The sequence below is a fragment of the Aulostomus chinensis genome, chromosome 18 (assembly GCF_037954235.1).
Source record: "Aulostomus chinensis isolate RoL2024-O1b breed Wild chromosome 18, RoL_Achi_v1.0, whole genome shotgun sequence".
Taxonomy (NCBI): domain Eukaryota; kingdom Metazoa; phylum Chordata; class Actinopteri; order Syngnathiformes; family Aulostomidae; genus Aulostomus; species Aulostomus chinensis.
Window position 1 is genome coordinate 23,227,485 of NC_141337.1, and position 19,311 is coordinate 23,246,795.

The window sequence follows — 19,311 nt, forward strand, 5'->3', positions numbered from 1 at the left end:
TCTCCCTCTTCTGCTTTTTAATTTCTGAATGACAAACATGATAAAAGTCCACCAACTGCACCGCTGCCTCAGCACAGCCAGCCACTTGTGATGGAACACATCAGGGTGGATGATAAAACCAGGTGCACACAGGGCCTGAGATATGATGTTGAGGAGAACGGGACAGATGGACGAGAGGAAGGCTGCTTTGAAAACATTACACCTCCAACGACGACTGTCACCGGCGTGAAGGTGTGACAAAGTGAGAGGTGTTGTCTGACCTGAGAGTTTCCAGGTGACAGTGTGGATCCTCCAGTCCAACAGACAGCAGCTTCACTCATGAATCCTGCAGCTGGTTGTTCCTCAGGTTCAGTTCTCCCAGACTAGAGGACAGACTACAACTCAGCTGGTTGTTCCTCAGGTTCAGTTCTCCCAGACTAGAGGACAGACTCCAACTCAGCTGGTTGTTCCTCAGGCTCAGTTCTCCCAGACTAGAGGACAGACTACAACTCAGCTGGTGTTCCTCAGGTTCAGTTCTCCCAGACTAGAGGACAGACTACAACTCAGCTGGTGTTCCTCAGGTTCAGTTCTCCCAGACTAGAGGACAGACTACAACTCAGCTGGTGTTCCTCAGGTTCAGTTCTCCCTGACTAGAGGACAGACTACAACTCAGCTGGTTGTTCCTCAGGTTCAGTTCTCCCTGACTAGAGGACAGACTACAACTCAGCTGGTTGTTCCTCAGGTTCAGTTCTCCCAGACGAGAGGACAGACTACAACTCAGCTGGTTGTTCCTCAGGTTCAGTTCTCCCTGACTAGAGGACAGACTACAACTCAGCTGGTTGTTCCTAGGGTTCAGTTCTCCCTGACTAGAGGACAGACTACAACTCAGCTGGTTGTTCCTCAGGTTCAGTTCTCCCAGACTAGAGGACAGACTACAACTCAGCTGGTTGTTCCTCAGGTTCAGTTCTCCCAGACTAGAGGACAGACTACAACTCAGCTGGTGTTCCTCGGCGGGCGATGAAGAGGTGTGGCCAGGATCCAACACCATAGGATGCACTGTCTGTTCCAGGTCTTCAGCATGACGGAGTCTGCCGCCAACACGAATGAGCTCCTCCTCCTTATCCACCTCAGGTGACAAGGTGAGCAATCTGCTGCTGGATGAGACAGGTTTGCCTGCTTTCAGGAGCCACAGTTCTTCTGGGAAGCTCTCGCTGGGATCACTTGAGGATGAGGGTCTCTGCATTGCGGTGACCTTCAGCAGTGCAGTCCCTGTTCTGATCTGCCCCCCCATGCAGCTCCTGCGCTGTAGCTTCTAGCAGCTCCCTCCAGGTGTCACACTGCTTCGTGTTCACATCTGACGCACTGACTGTGGTTGCAGTGACACCACAGGAGATAGACTTCCGTAGCTCAGAGGCGTCGCCCACATCTTCAACACCAGGTTTGACAGGCCACTCTTGGAGGCTGGAGGAGGAACGGAGGCCCTTGGCAGGGCGGCTGGAGCCTATCCCAGCTGCCTTTGGGAGAGTCGCCAGTCCATCGCAGGGCCGACACGTACAGATGGACAACCATTCCCTTCCACAGCCACACCTACGGTCAATTTCAACGTTTTGGGATGTGGGAGGAGGCCAGAGTGCCTGGAGAAACCCACCCAGGCTCAGGAGGAACATGCCAACTCCACACAGAGAGATCCCACGCTCAGCTCGAACCTGGAACCTTCTTGCTGTGAGGCCCACTGTGCTGCCCATCCCTCTCCCACTCTCAGCCAATCTTCACCCCAATCAGCCTCTACCACTCACACCTGTTCACCCCACAGGTTATGAAGCTTCCCCTGCCCTCCTCATTGTCAGATTGTTTCTCTGCTTTGTGAGAGTCTCCAGCACTTTTCTCCTGCTTGCTTTGCCTGTTGCCGACCCTGCCTGCTCCTGTTTCTGCCTCCTGTCTGCCCCTTTGGTAACATCCATGCTGACTTTTCCTTTGTTGTGTTTTGTAGAAGACCTTTTTTTTTTGGACCTTTTTCCTTTCTTGCTCTGATTTTTCTTTGCTGCCCCTTCCCCTCTCACCTGCTCCCGTTCCCTGGTGGACGTGCTTCTGCATCAGCCAAGCTTTCCCAAGTTGCTCAGAAAGCTCTTTTGCATTTTCCTTCACCAATGTCTCGTGTGTTGCATTTGGGTCCATTTTAGTCCTCGTTTCACATTAAGTGTCAATCAAAGGGGATTAGTGTCAGATTCACTCGTGCCTCAATGATGCAACAATGAGATTAATATCCACAATCAATCATCTGTTCATTAAAACCTGATTTTTCTTGTGTCAACACATTTCTTTTAAAATCAACAGGAGTTGTCATGGAATCTGGTTCTGTCTTTCAATGGTATGATAGCAGTTGACAGCGTAGGAGCTCGTAGCTTTGAGTTTGGTGCTCACATAACACAGCAGCTTCAAACAGAAGCTTTTCTTGTTTTGGTCAAGTGAAGGGTTTGTTGTCCCAGAAAAACATTCACTGTAGTTGGTGAAACTCAAATGTTTACCATTTGAGTAAAACTCTGTAATTGTACTGATCAGTACAAGGAGAAACCCAGTCTTTGTAGGGATTAGGGTTGGGATTCATTAGGATTTGAATGATTCCGAATCCTTACCGAATCCTTCAAAATGGTCCGAGTCCTTACCCAATCCTTCAAAATGGTCCGACTCCTTACCCAATCCTTCAAAATGGTCCGAGTCCTTACCGAATCCTTCAAAATGGTCCGAGTCCTTACCCAATCCTTCAAAATGGTCCGAGTCCTTACCCAATCCTCTGACTGAATCCTACATTGTATCCATGATACCTGCAACCAGACTATTAAATATCAGATCTCTGATGCTGAAAACTGAATTGGTTAATGAACTGATATCTGACAATTGTACTGACCTGCTCTGTCTCACTGAAACCTGGCTGCTTGTTGATGAGTATGTTAGTCTAAAAGAATCCACTCCTCCCAGTCACATTAATACTCATATTCCTCCAGGCTCTGGCCCAGGAGGTGGAGTTGCTGCCATTTTTGACAAAAGTTTAGTTATAAATCCCAAACCCAAAATAAGTTTCAATTCATTTGAAAGCCTGATTCTCAGTTTGTCTCATCCAGCCTGGAAAACTCTACAGCCACTCTTATCTACTATTGTGTACCGCCCTCCTGGTCCTGACTCTGAATTCTGATCTGAATTCTCAGAGTTTCTATCAGTTTAGTTCTCAAATCAGATCAAGTCATGATTGTAGGTGACTTCAATGTTCATGTGGATGTTGATAACCACAGTCTGGTGCTGCATTTCTCTCTCTTCTAGACTCACTTGGTTTCCATCAGTCTGTTCATGAACCGACTCACCATCACAACAACACCCTTGACCTCGTCCTAACATGTGGAACTGAAGCTGAACATCTAGTTGTATTTCCACAGAACGCTTTTATCAGACCATCAATTAATCGCTTTTGAATTTGCACTCATCAACGACACTCCACTCAGGAAAACGGTGGTTTCCAGATGTTTGTCTGATCAGGCCACACCTGGATTTAAGGAAGGGATTCCATTGGCGCTAAATTCAGTGTCTTGTCCCATTGTTACAGAGGACACTGTTGTCAACCTTAGTCCCTCCCAAACTGATCATTTTATCAAGAGTGCAACCGGCACCTTAAGAACAACTTTGGACTCAATTGCCCCATTAAAAAGAAATCTATAAATCCAAGGAAACAAGCACCTTGGTACAATTCAGAAACCAGACAGCTTAAACAAAAAACCCAGAAGTTAGAGAGAATATGGCGCTCCTCCAAACTGGAGGAGTCTCATACAATCCGGCAAGACAGCCTTAAAAGTTACAAGAAAGCCCTTCGTATAGCGAGAGCAGCCTACCACTCGGCACTCATCGAGGAGCAGAAGAACAACCCCAGGTTCCTCTTCAGTCCTGTAGCCAGACTGACAGAGAGCCACAGCTCTACTGAACCAAGCATTCCTGTTTCCCTGGGCAGCAAAGATTCTACGGACTTCTTTAATGACAAAATTGTCCTTATTAGAGAGAAAATTCACCTCCTCCTGCCATCAGCTGACAACATGGCACCTATAGCCTCAGAAGCCTTCGAGGCTGCTGGAGGACCAGACATGCACTTGACAGTTTTTCTACCGTTAGCCTTGATGAGCTCAGTTCAATCATTTCCTCCTCTAAACCATCCACCTGTCTTCTAGACCCCATCCCAACCAAGCTACTTAAGGACTATCTACCCCTCATTAGCCCCTCTCTCTCTTGGACATGATCAATGTGTTGCTGGTATCTGGTTACGTCCCACAGTCCTTTAAAGTAGCAGTAATTACACCCCTTCTCAAAAAAGCAACCCTGGATCCAGGAGTTTTGGCCAACTACAGACCAATATCAAATCTTCCATTTCTCTCCAAACTTCTGGAGAAAGCAGTTGCTCAACAGCTCTGTGACTTCTCCACAGCAACAGCTCATGAGAGGATTTCCAGTCAGGGTTCAGGATTCATCCTAGCACAGAAACAGCACTTGTCAAAGTTACCAATGACCTCCTACTAGCATCAGATGAGGGACTGGTCTCTGTGCTGGTCTTATTAGATCTTAGTGGACCAATCCTCGTCACCCTTTATCCGCTTCCTCTCGGTCACATTATTAGGAAACACTCCATTAGTTTTCACTGCTAAGCAGACGACCCACAGCTGTACGTATCAATGCATCCTCATGAAATAAATCAGCTGACTAAACTGGAGGCCGTCTAAAGGAGATAAAAACTTGGTTGACCCATAATTTCCCTCTATTAAACTCAGATAAAACTGAAGTCATTGTCCTGGGCCCAAAACACCTTAGAGACACCCTATCTCATGAGACAGGTACCCTGGAAGGCATTACCTTGGCCCCCAGCACGACCGTAAGGAACCTAGGAGTTCTCTTTGATCAGGATCTGTCCTTTAATGCCCACATGAAGCAAATTTCTAGGACTGCTTTCTTTCATTGACAAGACATCGCTAAGATCAGACACATCCTGTCTCAAAAGGATGCAGAAACACTAGTCCATGCCTTTGTCACTTCCAGGCTGGATTACTGCACCTCCCTCCTATCAGGCTGCACCAATAAGTCCCTAAAGACTCTCCAGCTGGTCCAGAATGCTGCTGCCGCGTGCTGACAAGAACTAGTAGAAGAGACCATGTCTCTCCTGGACTGGCTTCTCTGCATGGCTCCCTGTCAAATTTAGAATAGAATTCAAAATTCTCCTTCTAACATACAAAGTCCTCAACAGTCAGGCACCTTCATCCCTGACAGAGCTCCTAGTCTCCTATTATCCAGCCAGAACCCTCCACTCCCAGGATGCAGGGTTACTGGTGGTTCAGAGAGTTTCTAAAAGTAGAACGGGAGCCAGAGCCTTCAGCTATCAGGCTCCCCTCCTGTGGAACCGTCTCCCAGTTTCGGTCCGGGATGCAGACACCCTCTCGACCTTTAAGAGCAGACTTAAGACCTTCCTTTTTGATCAGGCTTATAGTTGGACTACTTAGGCTGGCCCTTAGATATGCTGCTATAGGCTCAGACTGCCAGGGATCTCCCATGGAGCACTGGGCTTCTCTCTACTCATCTCTGTCCTCCTATATGTGTCATGCATAAATCATACTCATACATATCACTAACTCGTCTTCTTCTCCGAAGCCTTTGGGCTCCCCTCATCCCAGATCCCAGGTGCTGCTGGAGGAGGCTGCAGACCTGAAGAGGCTCAAGCTGCCACCCGTAGCTCCACCTGCTCACGTCCCCGTCTGTCCATCAGTCTCTTCCCTTTATCACTCTCTTTATCTCTGTCCCACTCTTTCCTTCTGCATATCTGTCTTCCTCCATTGTCTGTCTTTGTCTCTGCCCCGCTCTCCTGCTCTCTTTCCCCCCAACCGGTCAAAGCAGAAGGCTGTCCCCACTGATCCTGGGTCTGCTCGACGTTCCTGCCTGTTAAAAGGAAGGTTTTCGTCGCCGCTGTTCCAGGATGTGCTTGCTGATGGAGAACTGCTGGGTGGAGGTTCATTGAAGGAGTGAGGTACTGGACCTGCTCTACTTGGAAAGAGTCAGGACAGAACTTTTGTTGTGATTTGGTGCTAAATAAATACAATTGACTTGACTTGACTTCCGATACTTAAAAAAGTACTTAATTAACACAAATGCAATCATACCAATACAAAAACTTGATTCTAACTTGCACAGTACAATTAGAAGATTTGTGTAAAGAAATGGATCAGACATTTAGGTTGTTGGGAGCATGAATAAACTTAACAGTTCTTTTGCAACTTTACTTACCATATCTGCTTTTTCTGGACGAATCCTAGACTGTTCTTGGCTACTGAGAACACTCTGATGGTGTTGATGACAGAGGTAGGACATTCGGTTCCTTTAATGGATTCGAGTCCTTCTGGGTCACTCGCTTCACAGATCCGGGTTAACGGGTCTTTTGAGTCACTTGAGTCAGTATCACCAAGACCACAATCCTAGATGACACACAGCCCAAATGCCCGCTGACGTCATCTGCCCCGAGGAGCAAGGGGACTGGTTGACGAGAGCGCTGCAGGACAGAGACAAAAATTTAGGCAGAACCAAAAGGATTTACTTTGATGTTTTCTTTTTGCACTGAACCAAAGAAGAAGTCTGTCATGTTGAGAAACACGCTCACACACATCCGTTTTACAGGCGTGATCGTTTCATTTCATGACATTGCAAACTAACATGAACACACAGTTTTCTTGTGTTAATTTGGAGGTGAAAAAGCTGCTTAATTTGTAGCGATAGTCGGAATTCTAGAATGTCACACCAGGTCTTACCCACTCTCCCATTACCAACGAAACTGAGCGATGTTTTGTGCTACTGAAAGTTCCGGAGCTCAGTTGAATCTGCTGTTTCTTACAATTGAGGAAATTCCACTGATCCATTCAGGTTTGGGTATCTGAGTCTGCTATTTAGGAAGTTCCTCTAACACATTTGGGTTAGTGAGTCAGAGTCTGCCACCGCAGAAGTGCAACGGATCCACTCGTATCAGTGGGTCTGGGTCTATAGAGGAAGAAGCACTGACCCACTTGGGGTTGTTGGTCCAAGTCTGCTATTATGGAACTGCTACAGGCAGGATGAGTCTGGATCTGTGAGTGGACCCCACTGACCTTGGCAACTATCGACCAATCTCCAACCTCCCTTCCATCAGGAAGACACTCGAGAGAGCAGTTGCCACCAAGCTCCACCATCCATCCTCAACCATCCACTCCTGGATGACCACCAACCTGCTCCAACTCAACAGCCAGAAAACGGAAGTCATTGCCATCGCTCCTAACGCTCTGCTTAACAACGTTTTGGATCTTGTCCTCTCAGTGGATGGTGTCTCAGCCTCTCTGTCCACGTAGGTCTGCAACCTTGGTGTCATCCAGGATTCAACCCTTTCATTTGACTCACACATTAAATCTGTCACCAAATCTGCCTTCTTCCACCTCAGAAACGTCTCCAGACTCCGGCCATCACTCTGACTCTGTTGCTGAAACCCTCATACACGCCTTCATCACCTCACGTCTGGACGATTGGAATGCCATCCTCCATGGGATCACCAATAAAACTATGGACTGGCTTCAACATGTGCAAAACTTGGCTGCCAGGGTTCTCACCCACAACAAACCCTGGCAGCACATCCCCCACCCCCACTGGCTCCCCACCAAATACCGGATGACCCTCAAACTCCTCATCCTCACCTACAAATCTCTGCATGCACTGGCCCCTCAGTATCTATCCCACCTCCTTCACGTTCACCATCCCTCATGGAACCTGCAGTCTGCCAACCTGGGTCTCCTGACCGTCCCCTGCACAAGCAGACGCACCTTTGGGAGCAGGGCCTTCAGTGTGGATGCTCCCACTCTGTGGAATTTGCTCCCAATACATCTGGGCGAGGCCCAAACCCTGGAATCCTTTAAATCTTTGTTGAAGAGGCACTTGTTCTCCCAGGCCTTCACCTGTTAAATTTGTCGTCTTGTTGTTTTCGGTGTTATTGTTAAGCGTCCTTGGGTGTCGTGAAAGGCGCTATATAAATCATAATTATTATTATTATGATCATGATTATTATTTCCCCTGGAGAGGAGCACCGGGCCCAGGTGCTCCCAGTCAGCGGTCATGCCAATAATAACGTGGGAGGAGAGGAAGACAGAGAGGCTTACCACACCAGACAATATGCCTCACATTGGCCGGGCTGTCACACAGCTGTGTTTCTGAACTTGCCAATACTGGCAGCTAGGCTACTTGCTAAAAGCTAGATAGATGGTAGATCTACTACACGAGAATATACAGGTTAAGAGGAAAGTTACTGACACAGTTTGTTCACGTAGCCTCGTGGCAGCAGGAAGTGCAGGGCCAAAGGGTGAACAGAGACAACAGACTCACCAATCCTGGGTTACTTAAAGGACCTGAGTGAAAGATCTGAGTTGGTCTGAGTTAACCCAATTCTAGTTGACGATGCTTGCCCTGGCTGCGGGCCTTCCTGGAGCAGCTTCATCCTGCACAGCCTGCGGGTGGGACAGTGAGGACAGTGGCGCTGGTTACGAAGGTTTTCTCAGGTAAAATTAGCTCCAAACTAAATCTGACATATTTTGATGACATCATGATGTCAATTGTTCATAAATATGCACTGACCTTGTCAAATAAAGATACAAACCAATGTTACATTCCTGAAGGGGTTTACTCAAAACTAAGTCAGACAATAAGACGGTAGATACATTATAAAAGTCCGAGTACTTTTATTGACATTACACTGCCAAAAGCAGTACAACTAAATTAAAAGTGCTGCTCTTTGTCCAGGTGCCACAGAAAACCCAGCCACACAGCACTACAGTCCCCATACCCATTCAATAATAAATAGCTAAACTCAATAGGAAATAGCAAAAAATCAATAAACGTAGTTAGAGGAAAAAAAACAAAAAAGAAAACGGACTCAATCAATGAATGTGTGTGTGTGTGTGTGTGTGTGTGTGTGTGTGTGTGTGTGTGTGTGTGTGTGTGTGTGTGTGTAATTTGAGCCCATTCAGTGTGTGTATGGTTGTCAGGAAAAGCTGAGACTGATTCTGGAAATCGGGGGTTTAATGGATGGTTATCGCCTCCCAGAGGCAGGAGGTGGAACAGATGGTGACCAGGATGAGCTTCGTCCTTGATGATGGCTGAGGCTCTGCTGAAGTAGCGAGTGTTGGCCATCTATTCCAGGAAGGAAGAGAAGAGCCCATGATTTTGTGGGCTGTTGTTTTTACCGTCTGCAGACGGTTGTTATTCCTCTTCAGCAGCCAAAGAAAGCATCTCTGAACCTTTTTCGCAGCATCCTTTGTGTTGGCAGACCAGGTGAGGTTGTCAGGGATACGAGTCCCTATAAATCTAAAGTTTTGGACTCTTCCCACACACTCACCCTCGATGAAAAGTGGTGGAGGATCAGTGCCTCCTTTTCTGAGGTGATGTGATATTCTTTCATGCTTTTTTTCTATTTTGTGTTCATCCTTGTATGCCACCTCATCCTCTCCAAATATGAACCCCACTACTTTTGTGTCATCTGCAGATTTTATGATGGACTTTTTTGGAAGGAGCTGCTATGCAGTCATAGATGTCTAATGAATGTAGGTTGGACCTCCACATCATCCAGCCTTGGGGTGTTGATTCTAATGGTGGAGGAGAGACGGGGTAGCTTTACAGTCTGCGTGTGGTTTGTTCAGAAGTCTTTCGTCTAGTTGCAGGTGTGGCAGACCGAGGTCAGACAGTTTGCTGATCCATACGTTGGGGTGATTTTATTGAATGCTCAGCTGTTATCAACAAATGGCCCTGATAGCCTGTGCTAATGAACATTGTGGGCACTTGTTTGGTAAAGGCTTGAATCTATGGAACGTTCATTCACATAAAACAATACAATGCACGAGAACTTGAACGCTGTTAAAATCATCTTACTGCTCTGCAGACAGTCAGCCAGCTTCTCCTGATTCATCCTCTTGAGGAAGCACAGTGTGATCTTCAGAAACGCCTCTCTGCTGCTCCTCTGCTCGTCCTCCTCACCAAACACCTCTTCTGGGTCATCAGGACTCAGAACCCTCCGAACCCTCTTCAGCTCTTTCTTCACAAAATGGACAATGTTCTCCTCAAGCAGCTGGAACAGGGTAAAATGTCAGTGCAGAGTGATCGAACCTTTAGGGTCCAATGTCATTGGACCCACCCACTTTTACCATAATTTGGGTACATTTTCTGGTCAAAATTCAAAACATCCATGTATGGACTAGATTGTTGAGATGCTTGATCTTTGAGAACCGATTATCGGCCTGTACCATTTATTCTGTAATATAATTTCATCTGGACAATCCCCCTCTCTCTCCTGAGAGAGACTGAGCAAGGTTTCGTTGCTGAAGGGCAGCAACAGTGTATCGCTGCAGTGGACCAGAGCAGAGACAGTCAGTGGACAGGTGTGCGAGCGCTGGAAAGCCAAAATATTTTCTATGCGCTCACCCCCCCCCCCCCCCCACACCCATAAAGGTGACGTTAAGGACTGTCCATACGCATCTTTTGAGCCCGAGTGACCCCAACCAGGGGGACAGAGTGAGGTGCTGCACTCCAGACGATCTTTGAACACGCTAGTAGGCTCCAATCCTGACATGTAGCATACCAACATGATGGAGAGAAACTCAGCTAAAAGCACATCCTAAGAACTGCCAACCAAAGGAAACACAGCTCACAACCCAAGCAAGTATGTGGGCATGGAACAAAAACACCAAAACGGCGTTTCTGCTTCTGCACATTTCACCACCTCATGCTACCAGATGCTAACCAAACACATGACATCATATGAAAGCATGATCCAACTACAGGGGGAGAATCAGGTGGAGACCAGAGAGATAGGAGAGAGAATGGGAAAGAGAAATGGAGAGAGGGAACGAGAGGGAGAGAGAAGGAGTTTGTCACCCAGCCTGCAGATACATTGATTTCTGAGAAATGTCAGTATTATGAGCAGTGAAGTCATTTTATATTTGTTCCAGTTTGATCCTCATCTATATTTGTAAATGTTGATTGAATATGTTTATTAAATTCATTTAAGGACCATAAGCAATTGAGTTGTCATGCCTTGTGTCCCATTCCCATTCGGAGGGGAAAATATCCGGAAAATACCTCAAGACTGACTAAGTTTAAAGTCCAAAGTCTGAGGTTTTTTTCTTTGTTCCATTTTGATTTGTGGGTGCCAAACGCAGGAAAAATATAGCCTTAGTGAAAGACAGCCATTGAAGGGGAAGAGAATCATGTCTGGGACATGTAGTAGTTTACCAAACCCACCATTTAACTTGATATTTGCTCTCTTGTCACAGCGATATTAAACCAGCTTTAAAATGCACTAGAATGCAGGAGGTTGCATCGTGGTCGTAGCAACTCTATACAGAAGAGTACAAGGACCTCCAACCCACTCAAAGACACACAACCACTTCTTTAAAGAAAATGTAGAGCAAAGTTATTCAGACGTCCTATTCTTTTTTAATTTCCTGTCCTGTTCAGCAGCTGGGGCGAGCAGCATCAATGTTCCTGGTGCCTTGTTGGACTGAAGCAGTTTTACTCTGCATACACAAAAACAACAACAATAGCAGAAAGAAAAACAAACTAACAAACAAAAACAGTAACAACAATAACAACAGAAGAAAAAAAAGAAAAACATTGGTTGCAGAATTTCCAGTGCAAATTTACCATTTGGTTTAATATAATTTTAAAATAAATGTCTGAGTGTGTGATTATGGATCAGTGTGCTCCGCATGTGTGTGTGTGTGTGTGTGTGCTACAGTTTGTCTTGGCTGATGCAGGGAGCTGATTGTAGCTGATGTGGGGGACCAGAACAACACGCCCCCAGTCTAGGATAGCAGGCAGGTCAGGACCAGGCCACCAGGGCACCCAGAAACCCCCCGAACACAGGGAGCCACAAGGAGCCACAGGGAGCCAAAGGGAGACACAAGGAGCCAAAGGGAGCCAAAGGGAGACACAAGGAGCCACAGGGAGCCAAAGGGAGACACAAGGAGCCACAGGGAGCCAAAGGGAGACACAAGGAGCGGCAGGGAGCCAAAGGGAGACACAAGGAGCCACAGGGAGCCAAAGGGAGACACAAGGAGCCAAAGGGAGCCAAAGGGAGACACAAGGAGCCAAAGGGAGCCAAAGGGAGACACAAGGAGCCAAAGGGAGCCACAAGGAGCCACAGGGAGCCACAAGGAGCCACAGGGAGCCAAAGAGAGACACAAGGAGCCACAGGGCGAAAAAGGGAGACACAGGGAGCCACAAGGAGCCAAAGGGAGACACAAGGAGCCACAGGGAGCCAAAGGGAGTCAAAGGGAGCCAAAGGCCACAGCAGTGTTGTTTTTGGCAGGCATTTTAGATTTACTTTTAGTCTTTTGGACCAAATGCTTCTTAGTTTTAGTCACATTTTAGTCATTTCTATCCTTGATAGTTTTAGTCGACGAAAACTCAAAGGTTTTAGTCAAATATCAAAGATACCTATAAAGATATATGTGTATGTACTTCATAGGCCAATACAGGTGTTAGAATGAAGCACTGGAACTGATCCAACTTTCAAAGGTCAGTTTTTCCCCTCTTTTTCTTTCTCTACCTTTTACTTTTAGTGTTTTGTTGCAGAAGCAGACAACACACAGGCACACAATATGAGTATTGTATCACAATAAAACAGGATGAAACAAAAATAAAAGAACACTTGACTTCCGTTCGTCTTAGTCTCATTTTCCTCATGGAAAAAAGGGTCTGACGTCGTCGTTTTCATCCAGCGTGAAGAAAACAACACTGCAGAGGAAAAGGAGAAGAGGGAAAAAACAAACAAAAACCTAATAGGGCCTGAGCCTGAAGGTACTTAAAAAAAACTGATTAACATGGATTATGAGTTCACAACAAAAGACTCTTCTAATCAGTTGTTGTAGAAACACCCTGGACAGGTCACCAGTCCATGGCAGGACAACACATAGAGACAGACAACCATTGGCTCTCCCAGCCACACCTACGGTCAATTTAGAGTCTGGATTAACACACACACACACACACACACACACACACACACACACACACAGAGCGCTGCCCTTGGGAGCGAGCCTTCGTGCAGCAGCCCCTCACCTCCTGCCTCGCTCACACAAACACCGCTGGCTGTATTTTTTTGTAGTGTCGTCGCTCTACGTGTGGAAGCTGCCGTGAGATGGCGTCTGCAGGACCTTCACACCCAGTTTTAAGAAATAAACAAATCAGCAGAAGTGCTGTTCGGAGGTTCTTTGGATTTGAGTCGGACGAACAAGGAAAGGACAGCAGCAAGCCGACATGCAAGAGATGCAACAGAACTGAGTCGACAAAAGGAGGGAACACGACGAAGGTAGCAAAGCTCCTCCATGACAGACACCGGACCTGAGTAGATTTAGAGGTCCAGAGGCTGCTAACAGCAGAACTTGAAGTACGTGTTGCCTGGAGTTACCACATCTATCGGGCTTGACTTTGACGTGTTGTCTTGTTAGCGAGCGGTAGCTCAAGCTAATGCTCAGTAGGCTACATATATTAAAACTTGTTTGCGTACTGTTAATGTGTACAGAAAAATTTGCAAAACTTCTCGACCTCAAGAATAAAGTTCTTTATTTTTCTTTCAAAAAGAAACATTTTTGCACTCAATTCTGAGTGGCTGCTTGGCATCAAAAATCAAATCGAATGTCAACATTTTTCAAAATAAAGAATCAAAGTCTGAAATCCAGTGTGGTGACAACACTTCTTCTTGCTGGGGGCCACAGTGATGACCACTGCTCCACGGCACCACCCATTAATGATATTTACATCAATAAAAGTTTTTATTGTACACAAACTTCTAATGACATTATTCTTAAAAATTGTAATCACAAGTTACTTGAGAGCAAAACTGTCCCTTTTGGAATATTTTCCTTTAACTGCAAGTAAATCTATTTTTATGATTTAAGTGGGTTTATTAATGCATTTAGTTTTGCAAATGAAAAGTTTTGTTTACAAAATAAAAACCTTTGCTTGCAGCTGAAGATTTTGTTTGAGAGTCAAAAAGACTTGCTGCCACATAAATCAGGGTTTTTGTGTGACTTTTTTATGCTATAAAACAAAACAGGTTTGGGAGCAAATCTTTCCACATTTAATTTTTTTGAAAATGCAATTCAAAAGAATTTGAGATCATCTCACAATTTTGTTTGCAGATCAAACAGCTTGGTTTCGGGGTCAAAAACCTTTTCTTTGTTCAGGCCAAGTTGAAGGGCGACCTGGATGCATCCTGAAGGAAAGGGACTCCCACCTTCCCACTTCCAGGCCGCTCTCTCCATGACTGCACTGGAGGATTGATTCCAGCTTTTTGACGCAGGAAACACAAAATAATTTAAGCCCATCGAAGTCTCAATATGAAATAAAATACAATATAATAAGATAAGGGAGGGGGACACAGACGTTCAACTAGAGAACACCAAGCAAACCCACACCGAAAAAGGAGAGAGTTTCCTTGTTGCTCTCAATTATATTTCTTAACTAAATGACATCTACACACACACACAACTACAACAACCTTTTGTGTCTTTTGGCTTTGATACAGAACAATATTAACACCTCAGACCATTTCCGTGTTCCGGTGTTACCTAGCAACAGGTTTGCTAGCTTAGCATGCAGCAAACTTCTCTATTTAAAAGATTACGACAAAGTCTTCAACTTCAAACATTAAAGATAGTCACAACTTATTCGCAGTACTATCATCCCTTAATCGGGAACAGGTATTTATGTATTTCATAGGAATTGTAGCCCACCTGGGTTGACAAATCAAGAGGGGCAGCGTTTAGCGTCGGCGTAGCTCGGCTGGAGGATTTCTTCTCCACTTCCCTCAATTTGGCATGAAGCTTCTCCGAGCTCTGCGCGCCCTCTGCTGGCCGACTTTAGTACTGCTCTAAAGCCGGAACAAAGTACCCCGACATCTGAATTTCAATCACTTGTTAAAACGCAGCGAGCAAAAAGCCTGATTCTCATAAAAGACGCAGTTCAACATGAAACACCTCAATCACAAGGATGTGCAGCCACAAATCAAAGTCACATCCAAGGTGACTGAACTCGGACCACCGGACGGGTGGAGGCCCCACCAGCCGCAGCACGCAAGAACTTAGAAAACGAGGACTCTCCACGATACCAAATCACTAGAGGCTAAATAATGAAAAGTAGAATAAACAAGTCTCACTGATGCTAAAACAAAAAGAGTCAAATAAATGACAATCGGTGCAAAGAATTGTTCATGAATGACAGAAGGTTCCATTTTTCCTTTAAATTCTTGCTTCATGTCCTCTTCCACCAGGAGGACACTAGGAAGCACTCGGGGACATGTGGCGAGGGGAGCGTGTGGTCCGAAGAGCCGCGGCGGTCAAGAAGGGCCGGGTCTTCAGGGGCGACGTGCTGCTGCTGGACACCGGAGACCAGGTCGAGGACAGGGACCCTGAGGCTGGATTGAGCCAGATCAGTTCTCCTGGTTGGGGGAGCTCCATGAGAGAATCTGCTTCATCTTCTCAGACATCAGCTGTTGCTCCTCACTTCCTTCGGTCACGCGCACCTTCACCTCTCCAGCACCACCACCATGCTTTTAGAGCTTCCCTCAGACTCAGGGACCAGCGGGGGTTGGTTGGGGGCAGGAGGGTCTGGACCCATTCTGATAGTCACAGAGAATCAGCACCTGGATGGAAGTCTTTTTAATGGGTGAACTCACACTTGTGACTGTGAAACTGAGCCAAAAGAACGATGAGGTTGATAATAAATGGTTCCTTTGTCTTTGTCAATTTGACGCCGAACCCGGAAACGCCGTTGCGCTGCGCTTCCTTTCCCGTAAAAAGCACCACTACCTCCCTCTGCTGGAAAACAATGGTAACTGCACACGCGCAAAAGACTGCAAATAAGTTTACCCCTCACTCAAGTCATTTTTTTGTGGGGTACAAAATACAAAACATAAAATTCAATATTTTTGATGTATCTTTGTATGAAATGCTTCTTTTATGTGGGTTCCAAAGAAATCCTGAGCTGTTTGAATACGTGGGGTTCTAGAATTCCATGTTTTTATTAAGAGTTAAAAGACAGTAAAGCTAAAAGCAAAAGAAACCAGAGTTCCAGGTTTCAGTTCAGCTGTCAGGGACAGAGTAGCAGCGTTCACATGGAGCCACGACCAAGAGGGGCAACTGAGGCTGGACCAGCAGACGCTGGAATCTCTGTTCATGAAGGAAACTGAGGAGAAAATCAGGAGGAAGCCCCCTTGGTTTGCTGGGCGCCACCTCGACGGCCTGCGCTTGAACGATGACGTCCGGCTAAACATGTCGTCGCTGGTCGGAGTGGGCAGGGGTCCAGAGACACCACAGAGTCCAACGTGGTCTTGACAAATGTACTCACCAACTCAGTGTTTATTTAGTGAACTCAACTTGTGTCAGAACAACTTTGAGCAAAAGAACATTTAATGAATCAAGCATGAAAACAACATGACATGATGAGTCAGCTCTGAGTCCTCTGAAGGTCTGCCAGGAGAGGAGGATCTGGATCCAGGTAGTAGACCCGCCCTGCCAGGCCCCAGCAGCATCAGCCCCTGACCAGCTTGTTCCACACGTCTGCTGAATTTCATGTTCATAAACAAGCAGCTAGTGGGAACAATTTGAAAGTATCTAGGGGGCGCAGTCGAGCTACTTTTACACACCCCTGAATTCCTTATATTTCAAGATCAGCCGGTGATTGAGCCCTCATCATTTATGCCATCCTTGCTGGGGAGCCTCCTCAGACCCTGGACCCTCAGAACCACTGCTTTATAATACAGGACTCATCAGAGAACCAGAACTCTTGATCCACCAGTACAGCCCCCACCCCGGCTGGGTCATCAGCGCCTGACAATAAGGGCCGCTACGGCCACAGGGATCAGGGTCAGCCCCAGACAGATCCCAGCTGTTTTCCAGAAGGACCTTTTCTTCACTTCTGGCACAGCAGCGTCCTCCAGAGGTTCAGGGGCTGTTGGAACCGGTTCTGCCCCCTCTCTGGAGGTCCTCCCGTGGTCCAACGACTGCTGCATTCTCTCAAGGTCCAGGTTTTCCTCCCTGACTTCATCTTGCTGAAGCCCCACCTCTGTGTGACGCTCCACCTGGTGGGTATCTGCCACCTCAAGAGCAGTCTCTCTTCTCTTCCTGACCTCCTCACGGAGGCGGACCTCTTGCAGCTCCTTTTCCAGGAGAGCGTTTTTCCGCCTCTCCGCCTGGAGGTCAGCGGCCAGTTTCCCCACACAGGCCTCGAGTGTCACCTTCAGGTTCTCCCTCTCCCTCCGAAGAGAACGCTCCCTCTGAGCTGCGTCTTCTCGCATTGCCTCGATCTCTTTATTCATCTTGAGATGGAGGATTTGCATGTCTGTCTTCAAGGAGAGGGCCTGGAGCCTGTCCTCCCTGGTTCTGTCCGTGGTGGACCTCAGACCCAGCTTTTTACGGATCCATCGGAGGTTCTTAAGCTTCATCCTCCTGTCTCCGTTTCCCTCATCGTGCTCTCCAACCAGGTTCTCTAGCTGTAGATGCTCAGAGTCTTCATCACTCTCCTCATCGCTGGTGTCCTCGCTGTCTTCATCGCTGGTGTCCCCGCTGTCCTCATCCTCGGTGTCCTCACTGTCCTCATCCTCGTCTTCTTCACTGTCCTCATCCTCGTCTTCTTCACTGTCCTCATCCTCGTCTTCTTCACTGTCATCATCATCTTCATCACTTTCTTCGTCACTGGTCTCATCACTGTCACTCGTCTCATTGCTGTCCTCTGACTCAGGTCTCTCCTCATCTTCATCCTCGTCACCGTCCTCATCCAAGTGATGAACACCGCCAGCAACAAAAGGATGAGTCAGGATCAGAGGCCATGACAGCCTCTCCTCAGGGTCTCTGGTCAACAGACCTCTCAGGAAACTCTGTAAAGGAGACGTCACATGGTCACGGTGAGCAGGACGCTACACTTTTCTTTGTCTTAATAAGCAGCAGTAAGCATCTTTTGGCTGTTAACGTTAGCTTGTGTTTGAGCATGCTAACACAGTGGCTAGCTAGCTAGTTAGCAGCTGAGGATGCAGTATAAGGATGGAGCTGTTGTACCTTGCAGCTGGGGCTCATGTTGTTGGGCCACTCAACCGAGCTTTCCAGGATGAGCTGCATCATTTGGCGTCTGGACTTTGAGTAGAAGGGAAGCTCCCCAGTGTGGAGCTCAAACAGGGTGCAGCCCAGAGCCCAGAGATCAGCAGTGTGGTTGTAGGGCTCCCCCCTTATCCGCTCAGGGGACATGAAGGCTACGGTTCCCATCTGGTACGTCAGCTTGGACGTGGGCTTCCTCAAGGCCCTGGCAAACCTGAGACAGAACGGCATCAAATATAAACACACTTGTAGATGATGACGCTCACAGCCACCTTTTCCTTCAACGTCTAAATCTTCTTACCCAAAGTCGCACAGTTTGACCACGCCGTCGTCCCCCAGCACAGTGTTGGCCGTCTTCACGTCCCGATGAATAATGTGACGTGAGTGCAAGTAGTGGAATGCTGAGAGCAGCTGGCAGGCAAAATTCTGGACCTTGGAAGAGGGAGAGAAGTGCAAATGTTGATGGGGTGAAGTCTCAGTGAGTGTCATGTCCGGCGTGACTGTGTGTAATGAAGGAGTACCTGGTGCTCTGGGAAGGTCCCACCATTGTGAAGGGCCTGGAGCAGGTTGGAGCCTCCAGCGTACTCCATCACAAAAACAAGCTGTTGACACAGTGGAGAGATTTGGTCACACAATGAGACGATGGTGCAGCGGATCAAGGATCCACCTGAGAGCAGGAGGCATTCAGAGGGAAGACTCATCGCTGTCTTACATATTTTTCCATTTGGAAGCTGCTCAGCAGCGCTACAATGTTGGGATGGCGGATTTTGCTCATAACGGCCATTTCCCTCTTGAGGAGTCGGATCTCCTGATATGAGCGACCATCTTTTTCGATGAACTTCAGAGCCACGATCTGAGGGACACATGAGAGCAGATGCTGACACATGGAAACTAAGTCAATGACAACAGTCCGTCTAATCCCATCCCAGCTCAAGCTACTCACTCTGCCAGTTTCCGTTTCCTTGGCCCTGAAAACTTGGCCGAATGCGCCCTGTCCCAACTTCACCAGTTCCTGATAGGGAACCATTCTGAGTTGTTGGTCGACTGGTAGAATGGTTTGTGTTTGCAGAGAGTAGGAAACGTGTTCCTTTACACTCCGGTGTCCTTGAATCTGTCATCCTAGGATCACTGGCTGCTGTCAGCGATGGTGTCTCTGATGTTG

The 19,311-nt window shown here is 47.1% G+C and overlaps 1 protein-coding gene and 1 long non-coding RNA gene across 3 annotated transcripts; both read right to left on the reverse strand.

Annotated features, from left to right (window-relative positions):
- Positions 1 to 5,517: 5,517 nt before the first annotated feature.
- On the reverse strand, positions 5,518 to 14,865 carry LOC147245797 (uncharacterized). 2 transcript variants are annotated; one of them, XR_015110231.1, is made up of 6 exons: positions 14,796 to 14,865; positions 14,188 to 14,349; positions 9,931 to 10,126; positions 8,392 to 8,513; positions 6,283 to 6,544; positions 5,518 to 6,039 (listed from the first exon to the last, which is right to left on the reverse strand). It is a non-coding gene; the product is annotated as an uncharacterized LOC147245797 (long non-coding RNA). The 2 variants fall into 2 exon arrangements; XR_015110232.1 differs by lacking the exon at positions 14,188 to 14,349 and having other exon boundaries at positions 14,796 to 14,839.
- A 1,011-nt stretch (positions 14,866 to 15,876) lies between these two features.
- LOC147245798 (uncharacterized) lies at positions 15,877 to 19,194 on the reverse strand. The gene is made up of 6 exons (XM_086186180.1): positions 19,093 to 19,194; positions 18,862 to 19,002; positions 18,671 to 18,751; positions 18,451 to 18,581; positions 18,114 to 18,363; positions 15,877 to 17,935 (listed from the first exon to the last, which is right to left on the reverse strand). The coding sequence occupies exons 1-6, from the start codon at positions 19,174 to 19,176 to the stop codon at positions 16,883 to 16,885; spliced, it is 1,740 nt and encodes a 579-aa protein (XP_086042306.1). The 5' UTR covers positions 19,177 to 19,194; the 3' UTR covers positions 15,877 to 16,882.
- Between the last annotated feature and the right edge of the window lie 117 nt (positions 19,195 to 19,311).